Source organism: Electrophorus electricus, chromosome 10, assembly GCF_013358815.1.
Source record: "Electrophorus electricus isolate fEleEle1 chromosome 10, fEleEle1.pri, whole genome shotgun sequence".
NCBI lineage: Eukaryota > Metazoa > Chordata > Actinopteri > Gymnotiformes > Gymnotidae > Electrophorus > Electrophorus electricus.
The window spans coordinates 3142910-3155163 of record NC_049544.1 but is presented as its reverse complement, the minus strand read 5'-3'; the positions used below and the strand labels follow the sequence as shown (position 1 = coordinate 3155163).

General features: G+C 40.4%; 1 protein-coding gene across 1 annotated transcript; it reads left to right on the top strand.

The window, feature by feature from the left end:
• Positions 1 to 2866: 2866 nt before the first annotated feature.
• trim108 (tripartite motif containing 108) lies at positions 2867 to 10463 on the top strand. Its single transcript, XM_035530722.1, has 5 exons — positions 2867 to 3227; positions 8684 to 8778; positions 9544 to 9612; positions 9675 to 9696; positions 10003 to 10463. The coding sequence occupies exons 1-5, from the start codon at positions 2867 to 2869 to the stop codon at positions 10461 to 10463; spliced, it is 1008 nt and encodes a 335-aa protein (XP_035386615.1).
• Positions 10464 to 12254: the final 1791 nt, after the last annotated feature.

The window sequence follows — 12254 nt, the reverse complement described above, 5'->3', positions numbered from 1 at the left end:
AACAGCCAATCATTAAGAAAGCACCAGAGAATGATTAGCACAAACTGTGATTAAGAGACGACCTACAAACTCTAACTGTACTACCACAAGGTACCTTGCATACATTCAGGGTCGGTGTTTCTAATGAAGTGGCTGGTGTGTGCATTGAATATCTGTTCATGTCACTCCTCCTGTCTGTAGTCATATTTATGGAACTCATGTAGGGGGTTCCTGTGCTTTGTAGGTGGAACAATAAAGTGACATGTTTAGCATATATCTTTGATATTGTTTAGGATGAAGTGAAGAAAGCACTTGGAATCCTATTATATAGATTTCAAATGATTTGTTTTGAGCAAAGTGCAGAGATACAAAAAAAATACTTCAGGCATTTTTTCCTTCAGACACACATTTGAGTACTTTATGAACTCCATTCACTGGACCAGAAATGTCTCTGTAGGTTTACTAGGCAAATGGGGTTTGCATTTGGCTTTGATCTCTGATACACTGCATAAATATGTTATCAGTATTAAGTTCCTATTTGGCATAATTGACTAAATGACCCCGTGTGTTTGTGTGTGTATGCGTACGTGCACATGTGAATGTAGTTATTCTAACAGCATTATAAAAGTAAAGCACTATAGTTCTTAAACTAATGGTCAATAGTGGACAAAGTATACAAACCATCAAACCTTCTTCCCAAGACCAGCCAAGACCATAGAATATCTGCTCCATGGAAGAAAGAAAAACGCAGGAAGAGTGAAACACCTTGTTGAAATCACCATACTTTGGTCTTCAAATAGTCAACTGTGACTGAACTTTTATTTATGTAGATATACCATTTGTCCTCGCAAGTTTCGAACATCCAATACCAAGTATTATGTTGAGAATTCTCACTTAACTAGCAGGAATGATAGTAGAAACGATAGATAGTAGAATAGTAGCAACGAGAATTTATTTGTTCACCACAGATAAGCCCATGAAATTGTCATGTAAATGTGTCATTCTTCAGTGATTGTTATTTTTATACCAATTCACTAAAGAGCATTGTGCACTGTGGTTATGGTTACTATGGGAATCCTCAAGAAAAGCCTTCTCACTAATACCAGGGCTCATTTTGTTTGTTTGTTTGACACAGCAGACATGTATCTTATTCATTCACAATTAAATGTGGCATTAAATGTATCTATTTATTTAGTAATGTAATTATATATAGTTTGTTTATTTATTTATTTATTTTTTCGATGATCGTTCCTTAAAAGTTGAAATATGACTTGAGATTAAAACTGTCCTTCTCATCCATCACCTCCAGGAGGATGGAGTTACCTAATACTGTCTTATGATTGGCTCATCATTCCCAGTTGAATATTCACATCTAACTCAACCTGGATAAATGAACATTTGCAAGAATAAGAAAGAAATGGTTACCAGCAAAGCCATTCTTTGAACAGTACACTTGGTATTTTAGTAGTGTTGTGGCCTCTTTTTTATAACTGGAGCACCATTATGGTCCGTTATGAATTTTAATGAATATGCAGGGATATCACTAGTAAACTAGATAACTAGGTAATGTTAGCTAACTAGTTAACATTAGGTTGACTAAATAGACCCAGTTCACTGCTGATACCACCAAACTGCCACATAACTTGCATTTTCTAAAAATTGTTTTGTTTGCTCCTATCTAAATAATTAAAGAAGCAATCTTATACTGTACAAGCAAATGAATACTTGATAACTGCTTCAGCAGGAATGACGCTACAATTGGGAGTCAGGGTGGATATATATGGTTATCGCATAGGTGCAGACTCATGCAATGATGTATATACCTGATGTATAAAGGGAATGACATAATGTATTGATGTATTTGGCACCTGTTGTATAAGGGTAGCTGCTTCTTTGAGTAATTAGGGGAAGCTTGCACAATGTTCCCCATGTCAGCTATTGTCCTAGGACTCAGTGCTCAGTTGCTGTGCTGCTAAAAGCGGGTCTTTCCAAAATCCTCAACCAATCACCAACTTGCTGTACGTTGAAAGTGCAAAGTGACAGTTTGAATTTCATGTCTGGCTGTAGCATCACTGAAATATATAAATAAATTAATAAAATGGCACGTTTCATTATTTAAACTCATTTTTTTATTGGCACATTATTTATTGATTCATTTATTTATTTATTTACATATTTATTTTATTTGATTTTGGCCAAAAAATACTCCATAGTAAACAGACAGGAGAGCACAAAACAGTGAACAAAACCTGTGTGATTTTGGTGTGAAGTTCTTTTGCAGTTCTTTTTGTATAAGCAGATAAAAAGCCATAATAGAAAACAGGTGTGTATCTTCAGTTTAACGCAGCAAAGTCTTCTTTCAGTGACTTGATCTATCTGCCCAGCTACGCGTCAGCGGTGCTAACCGTTCCACCCTCTGTATTTAAAACGCTTTTGGAATAAAATTATTTTGGTCCCTTGGAACTTGGGACTTTTCACATTAACAGAGTCAAAAAACGGTTGATCAAAAAGGGCAACTGAGGGCAGACCATCTGAACATTATTTTGAAAAGATAAGGGAGGATGGATGTTGCTTGGAGCTCACTAACGTGTGAAGACTGATGCAGGGGGCTGGCACCAAAAATACGTGAGGACAGGTAGAAGAATGAAGATGATTCAGATCTAAGAAACGAGCTGTGAGAATTCATTTCTTTATCTGCAGCCTGCTTACTTGAAGAATTTATGCAGGTCTGGTTTGTTGATTTGTGACAGGAATATCGGGTACAATAATGACAAACTGTCAGTGACATTCATATTTATATATAATACGAGACGCGCTTCTGGAACGATCTCCGAGAAAGGAGCACCGCTCAGCGCACCGTTCCTGACCGGCGAAGTTTGTCATTAGCATGGCCTCCCAGCTGTCGCTCCAGATCAAGTGCACAACATGCCTGTGTGATAACGAGGATCCTGTGACCCTACATTGTGAGCATGCCTTTTGCCACCAATGCATCATGGGCCATCTGGGGGCCAGCCTGGGCCCAAGCTCCTGCCCAGAGTGCCACATGCTTTACGACGCGACCGACCTGCGACCCAACTGCCTACTGAAGACTGTGACCGGTGTGCTGCCAGAGCACCTCACCACCCAGAATGAACCCCAGGCGAGTGCTTCACCTACAGACGGGCCAGGAGCTTTGACTGACACCCTGGTGTGCGCTGAACATGATGAGAAGCTAAAGCTGTGTTTTGAAACAGACCAAAAGCTTGTATGTGTGGTATGTTGGGACGGGCAGAAGCATCATGGGCACCATGTCAAACCTGCAAATGAGAATGCTCATTTACAGGTTTGACGTAACAAGGTAAAAAAAAAATTAAAAACCTAAGTACTAGCCTTTATCTGTTAGATCCATGACTTGGTGTTCTTCCAAAGCTGTTTATACCATTTCTGTTTTCACCCAAGTGTGATATCAGTTCTGCTTATGCCTGATTGTTATTTACACAGTGAAAATGTAACTCACTAGGTCAATCCACACATTTCACAGGGTACATTACACGTTGGTAGGGTTGAAGGCTTAATTGGCTTAAACTTCTAAACCTGTATTCTGATTCTAACTAAATTTCACACATCTACATCATGTTCTAAAGATATCTGCCAAATTTGGTAACAACTGGCCTCAGTGGGTAATACATTGGTGATTCTGTTAAAAATGAATTATGCCTGTTGCAGCATATTTTTGGGTCTAAATTGGGATCACATTTATGGCATTTAGCTGACACCTTTATCCAAAGAGGCTTACAATTATGACTGAGTACAACTTGAGCAATTGAGGGTTAAGGGGCCCAACAGTGGAAACTTGGCAGTGGGGGGGCTTGAACCAGCAACCATCCGATTACAAGTCAAGTACCTTTACCTTTTTTTTTCTTACGGGAACCTGGTGAATAAGGTTGGTTCAGGTAGTCTGTTAATTGCATTTTAGATTTTACATAATATGAAAAAATGTCTTTTTTTTTTTGTTCAATCCTCATAAATGCGACATAAAATTTTTGCAAGAGACTGAATCTCAACAATTATCAAAAACATGCTGGCATTATACATAATATATAATATGACCTCTAAATGCCAGTGAACCCTTCCTAGTTGTCCTTTTTCATTCAAAACTACTGTGATTTAGCAATGTTTTGAGTAATTCCCATGAAATTTGTATGTCAAGGATGTTGGCTGGACATGTAAAGATTGTTTGGGGTATTGATTGGGGTATCCTCCTCTGGAATCGTCAGTCTCCAAGACCCGATCTTTTCCTAACTAGTAGGCTAAAACTCAGCCCTGAGGTATCCAACTGTCATCAGACCAATATGGTATGTACAGAGTTACATGTTGTGGATGTATACAACATTTGGTTTGAATCAACATTTGGTGGGCGCTTGGTCTCACTGCTGAATTCCCCTTTATAAAACATAGAAAAGTATTGGTTTTTAAAAAATAAAACTCCTGAGATGCAAAAAAACTCTAAATCAAACAACAGAGACTGGTGAAAGTGCATCATTGTGAACATAACTGTTATTATATAATTCACTCAATAGCATCACCGACAGTTAATGCTGTTAAATAATGAAGAATCACATTGGTGATGATGCAACAAGTTCGTTTTTGTTACTTTGTGATAAAAAAGATATTAAAGTTATCTCATTTCTGTTGTTCGCTTTGAAATGGTGCTTTCATATGTTATCTTTTTCACAAATGCCACATTGGTGACCCCAACACTCTTTGTTGATTCCAGAGATATTTTCTCTTACATGTCAATCAATGTAGTTGCTTGGAAATTGCCAGAATTTTGGGAGATATAGGCTGCAGCGTGGATCGTGTAGGCAGAGGCTCAGTTTGCACTGTGTGATATCAGCATGGACGGCATGAAGAACCACACTGTCATTTCACTCAGCAGCTCCACGGCAGCAAGGGCAATACATCAGCTTGAGAATTCCATGGACACCACGAAGACTTACATATTAAAGACTTTTGGCCTAGCTGAGTCTGAACGTGCCCTCCAGCTGCTTTCTTTAACCTGGCCTTGCAGATGCAAATCTATATGAATTGATGGATTACTGATACTTTTAGGTACTCTTTCATTCATAGAAAGTTGTTTCTGCAGTATGTGCCTTGGCAAATTCATACTACTCTAGCCAATAAGCTAAAGTAAGAAAAGCTCAATGCCCAACACCACCAAGTTTTCACTGTTGGGCCCCCGAGCAAGGCCCTTAACCAATTGCTCAAGTTGTACTCAGTCATAACTGTAAGTCAGCTAAATGTCATAAATGTAAATGTACAGTTCCAGCCCATTTCGATGCCACCTTTAACCCAACGAGGAGAGCTAATTTGTGGCCAGAGCCAGCAATAAAGGAGTCTAAGTACCCTGGATTGTGTTTTTGCCATGATCACTATAGTGTGAATGCCAAACAGTGACACCTATCTTGAAGTTTTGAGAAACAAGCTGCCTCCTGGTGCCAGTGGGTGTTAAATCTGTGGCCAATTTCAACTCAGCTAGACTGCAGCTTATTTCTAACCACAACCCTGGGTTCACTGACCTTCTGGGAAAATGTCCTGATTTCATTAAGCCAACCTTTTCCACCAGTGGCATCAGTCATGGTTTCAAAAGTTTCAAATTCATGAACATGGAAGTGTTTAGCATAATCCATCAGATATATTTACCTGACACTTTTACCAGAAGTGACTTACAATTATGACTGAGTACAGCTTGAGCTATTGGGGCTCGCTCAGGGGTATTGAACCAGCAACTCTGCTATTATAACACAAGTACCTTAACCACTAAGCTACCACTGCCCTAAGCAGTCAAACAGTTAAACAGCCCTTGAGCTTCTCCACTACACATGGTGCCCAAGACAGATGATTATTGCTGCCTCAGTCACGCCATCACTCCTGTTACCTAACCCTAACCTTCATGTACAGGTCTTTTCACATTGTCTAAAATATACCTTGCTCACATATATCACCAGGTACCGGTCCATCCTGCAGACATTCCCAAGGCAGTGGTCATAACCCCTTTTGTACTTTCAAAAATGTTCATTTGCTAACTTGAGAAATGCTGTGAAACTTTTTCAGCCACTTATGTATTCTGTCCTAAGAAGCCTTAATTTTATTTTCATCTACATGAAAGATATACACATTGCCAGTACCTCCAAAACAGATTATCTGTCACATCTCTGTACCTTCTATGAACACCTAAGCCAGAATGACTTCAATGTAAACCCACATAAATGCCAATTTGGTCTTCCATCATTTGATTTCCTGGGTCACAACACTTCCAAAGATGGAACAATCCATCTGCCATCTAAGGTGGCTGCTATCTTGGAATTCCAAAAGCCTAAAACAACCAAGGGCCTTCAGGAGTTTTTGAGCATGGTTCATGGGTTCCTTCCTCAAGCCACTGACCTGTCGCGGCAAAACCCGCAAACACCCCATACACTGATCTGAGGACATGTCTAAGGCATTTGTGGACACTAAGATTTAGCTAATGCAGCTATGATGACATACCCACTGCCTGAGGCACCCATTCTCCTCATGACCGATGCTTCAGATTGTGCCTTAGGGGCTGTTTATGAATAGCTGTGGATGGTGCTTGGCAGTCACTTGCTTTTTTTAGTTGGCAGCTCCGTCCGTGTGTTACTTGCACTCTACCTTGTCATTCACCATTTCCTTTTCTTACTTTTAGGCTGACCATTCACATCCTTTATTAGCCTTTGCAATCTTTAAAGTTTTCAAGGCATGGTCAGCTTGACATCAGAGGCATCTGGGCTATATCTCTAAATTCACTGCTGATGTTAAGTATATTCAGGGCAAAAACAACATAAAGGCTGCCTTTCACAGGCTGCAGTTGATGTCCATTTGGGTTTGGATTAAGCAGGGCTGATTTGCATTTGGATTACTCAGGATTGATGGTGGACCAGAGCATATAGAAGAACAATCATTGGCCTGTGACATCAAATTTGGTAAAGTTTGCAGCCACTGTAACATCACTGGTCACCCATGACAGATATTTCCTAGGTATTGGAGTTTTCAGTGCTGTTAATGGGCTATCACACCCAGGCAGAAAGGTCACAATAAAGTTCGCTGCCTCTAAGTTGGTATGCCATGGTCTTATGAAACATGGCTGTGGTTGGGCCACTGCCTGTATTGAGTGCCAGTGGGCTAAAAATCATAGACATGTTAAGACTCCCTTGGCACCTCAAGGTGCTTGAGTATCATTTTTATCATGTTAATGTGAACCTGATGGGCCCCCTTCTTCTCTGGGCTTCACTTATCTGCTTATGATATGGGAAAGAACTACCAGGTAGCTCGAAGCACTGTCCTTGGTGTCGACTACTGTTGCTGACATAGCACAGGAATTCATCAGCAGTTGGATTTGACACTGCGTCTGACCCGGTTTGACACACCATGTGATATTTCCTTGGATCATGGCATGCTTAGCTCTGGTTGGAAATTGCTGAGAACCTGGGGATAAACTTCCTCCATACCGCTGCTTACTATACAAATATTCCCACCTCTCTATGAAAGCTGCATTTAGGGCAAGCCTGCAGGGTGACTGCTGGTTTGATAATGTTGCTTGGGTGATGTTGGGGATCAGGACAGAAGATCTACAGTTCTTTTTGCAGGAGCTGGGGTATGGTCAGGCACTCCAGGTGCCTGGACACTTCATTCTGGTAGCCACTACCTCTTGTGTGGTGTCCTGGCAATTTTCTACAATGCCTTCTGTGTTTGAGCATCATAATGTTGACTGGCACTCACTGAAACCACCTAATGTTGGTCCTGGGTTCTGGAACCTAGCAGTAAAACTTGCTTCATTGCTTGCACCCAAGGATCTCTGCTTGCAGCTGTTTTCAACTGTTTTATCTTAAAAAGGTCATTTTAGTCAATTTTGTAGTTAAAATTTTAAAATAAATTAGCTTGTACTATTTGATTAATTTGTGAAATGTCTCAAACTACAAGATAATCCATTCCAGTAGTACTAATCAAAACGTCTCATTAGTATCGCTTTTATGTATATGCCTATGTGCTCCTTAAGGTCGTGTTCTGTAATGTAAGTCTATAAGTGACAAAATGACAGGAAATCTGACCAATAAAATGTATGCTTTTCAGTATGGGAGCTGACCTATAGTAGCCTGGCCCTTCCTAGTGTTCTGAAGAAGGGACTACAGCATTGCTAGTAAAATGTTGCCGTCTATGTACATGCTACCATAACAGTGAACTTCAAATGGCACCTACAAGTGAGACAGACATTGTGGCATACCTAATAGAAAAACCTTCTTCACTGAAATTGTCACAATAATTCAGCAAGGTCAGCCAACTCCAGCTATAAATTTACGCCAGAAAGAAAAAAAATGTACATAGGTAGTTTCTTTATAATGCACAGTGAGAGGTGTGCCTGGCAGACAACTAACGTGTAGCATACGCAGCACTTTTGTGAACTGTACTTGCGTTTTGAGGACTTCTGAGCTGTATTTTGGAATAAAAAAGAAAGAAAAAACAATAACATTTAATCTGGGGGGTGGAGGACAGGCTATGCAGTAAAGGCAGAAGAGGTGCCTAGTTTATGCATTGACTGCCATTGGTAGAATCAAACTAGGCTAAAATAAGTGGAAAACCCTCTAATGTGCACATAATTTTAGAATGAATGCCTCACATTTTGCTACTCTTGTTTGCTCCTCATTTTTAGGTGGTGCTGATGGGTGCCATGGGTTTACTGGCAAAGAGAACAGGCAGATAGCTGACATGGTCCAAAAACAGGTGTCTGAGATCAGTAAAACTGAGGTAAGACAGTTTTTTTGTATTTAAAAAACACTGTGAAATTCATACTGTCAGTGTTGTGTTTTTGACAACTGTAGACTGTACCTGTGCATCAACATCAACATATTGCAACTGCTGTGTTACACTGAATGCTCTGTTTGTTCTGAGGGGAAAATTGTGGCATTGTACCATACACAGCTGGTGTTCATTTTGTTATACTAATGCATTATAACATGCATATGAGTTGCCCTCAAAAACAGCCTTGATTTTACAAGAATAATTCTCACAAAAGTCATTCAAAATCCATTTGTTTTCTACCACAACAAACAGTTGTAACTTGGTTGAAGTGCAGTCCCCCTGTTATCCCACTGTTATTTGTAAAATGGGCTGGTTTCACTTTAAAGAATATGTGATGTTGGATGGAAGTTACAGAGGGGGAAGTACAAAGTAAGTGAGAGAGAGAGAACACGATGTGATAGAATACAGAGAATGAGTTGAAAAACCAAACTGTCATTATTAAATATTGCAAATGAGAAACTGAAGTTTAGCTGCCTCTGTGAGTGTCATTTCAGGGGTGCAATGCATACAGTTCCCATGGTGAAACTGGACCCCGTTTCCCAAAATTATCATAGTATTAAGATCATTTTTATATAAGAGAGAAAGTGTGTTCAGTGTAATACTTACTCTACCATTTAAAGATAATCTTTGTTTTAGGGCACTTTTGGGAAACCCAGCCATGTCTAACTAAGAGCTAATGCCAACAATTTTCAACTTTGAAACATCCTTCAGATGAAATCCAAGCACCTATCAGCCCAGATCTCAGCGCAGTTCGAAAGGATGCCCATATTGACTTCATTTGTACTTACAAGTCAAGGGGGAAAGAGTTTAGTGTGATTCCTGACTTCCTGTTCATTGGTCAGATGATGGGAATTATCGAACCAAGTGAAGTAATGACTCTAATGTATAAACAGTACACAGCTGAGATCATTCTTATTGCTGTCTCTATGCCCATAGTAACAAGAAGTAAATTATACTTCTTGCTTTGAGAAACAAGAAATAGTGGAAATAATACTAATTAGCTATTTCACTAATAAAAGAAATAGCTTCCAATTAGCACGCAGTCATTAGCATAATGGTACCTGGAGGCTTTTTGCATTCACATATGAAATTGCATTGTTGCCTATGTTAGCATGTTTGGCTAGACTGGAATATTAGCCTCGAGCTATTTCATTAGTGGCTGTCCTTCAGTTCCTGAGAATCTGAACATAAAGGACCCCATAGACTCCTACCTGAAGGTGTCAACAGGAGACCCATTTATTCAGCAAACTGACAGACGGTCCACTTATTACAAGGACTACAGCCCTGGGGTTGACTCTGTGGAGACCTTCCGCAAAGGCCAGCACTACTGGGAAGTGGAGGTTGGGAAGAAGTTAGACTGGAGTGTAGGAGTTAAGGAGCCAAAGGCAACAGCGCCGAAAGACGTCCACCTACACCTTAAATACAGCAAAGGATACACTTTAAGCAAAGATGGACAGGAGGTCTCGCTTTCTGTCCACAGAAAGCCAAGTAAAATAGGGCTCTATCTAGACTGTGAGAGAGAAGAAGTGTTATTCTATGATGCTGACAGGATGTCTCTGATTTACCTGGAGAGCTACAGATCAAACCTGACCTGCTCAATTAGTCTTTTTCCAGGGCTTTATCGCAACTGAAAAAAAACAAACACTGACCCTCTCGTGATATGCTCATATGAGTCTAGTCATGCTGTCAACAGTGTGTAAGTCTAGTTCCCTAATTCTGTAAGCACCCCTACACTTATTGGATTCATATAAGTAACCAATCAAACACCTCTTGGATGAAGATATGTTTTAGTTTGGAGTGTATGTTCAGCAGCCCAAGGTTCAGCAGCCCTGCTCTTGGATCTGCTACCATGCAGAGTGCAGTTTTTTCAGGCTGAAAATAAGATAAGGAGTGACTCAAATTTGTTTGTTTGTTTGTTTGTTTGTGGCTTGAGTGGTTGGTTGGTTTGTGAGACAAAGCAGCCAGAGTGAAATGCCTAATTGCATATTATGAATCAAATTCAGTAACATTTGACAAGGACATTACAATTATACAATTGTGATTCTCTACATTTTTAACAGTGTTAAAATGTTTAACTATCTTAGTGGCTCTCAGGCAGCTATGAAGGCAATTTTGACTGAAATGCTATTGGTCTTTCGCTTTTGCTTGGTGACAAGGTATTAGCCCTTTTGCCAATGTTGAGCACGTGATTTGCTGGTCCCTGTGTGATAGAGAAAAGATTGTCCCCTACCAATTATGTTTTGGCTACCCCTGATGATAGATGAAAGACACGTATGTGTCATATCAATTTGCTAAAGCCCTATGTGGATCGAGATGTGGTTTCCTCGTCATCAAGCCCTTGTACCCTGGCTACGATTAAGGCTGCTGCTGAGTATTCACCGCAGGACGGGTTACACCTGGCTCGCAATTGTCTACCTTGTGCACATCTACCCAACTCAGAAGCCCTACGATGTCTCCCAGAGAAGCTGTCAGACTTCAGCCCTCAGCTCAGGATGACCTCCTTACTCTGAGAGATACCTGTCACTCTTCTCTGATACTCCTTTGTGTACGTCTGTTGTATAGCATGATATAGATGTAGGCTCACACCCTCTGATAAAACAACATCCCTATCGAGTAAACCCCCGTAAGCATGATTTGTTGGAAGAGAAAACAACACGTCTGCTTGATAATGGTTAAGCCATCCACATTAACAGGTGCCCCCTTGTCTTCTGGTTTTGAAACCTGACAGAATCTTTCGCTTTTGCATGGATTATCGTAAAGTGAATGATATTACACTGCAGGATTCCTTCCCCATGCCTCGCATGGAGGACTGTGTTGACAGGATAGGACCTGCTAATTTCGTGAGTAAACTCGACCTCCTAACGAGTTATTGGCAGGTACCGCTTACTCCTCGCACCTCAGACATTTCAGATTTTGCCAGCCGTGATAAATTCCTGCAATACACAGTCATGCCTTTTGGTCTCAAATATGCATCTTCAACCTTTCAGTGACTTGAATATGAATATTGTGCAAGGTGATTTCCCGAATTGGGAAGCCTACCTGGATGATGTAGTTGTTTATACTCGTACATTGGAGCAACACCTGCAAACTTTAGGAATGGTTTTTGGAAAGTTGCAGGATGCTTTGCTTGTTTTAAATCTAGACAAATGTGGTAAGAGCCACATTGGTGAGAGCGAGGTAGCATACTTGGGTAAAATGCTTGGCCATGGGATGGTTCGTCCTCGGGATGCCAAAGTCCAGGCCATTCTGTCCTTTCATGTCCTGGACAACAAACAGAGTCTCAGATGTTTTCTGGGTATGGCTGGTTTTTACAGATGTTTTTGTAGAAATGTGTCTGTAGTTGTGACACCTCTAACAAACCTACTCCTTGAGAAAGTTCCCTTTGAGTGGTCCCCTATGTGCCAGGATGTTTTTGATGCTAT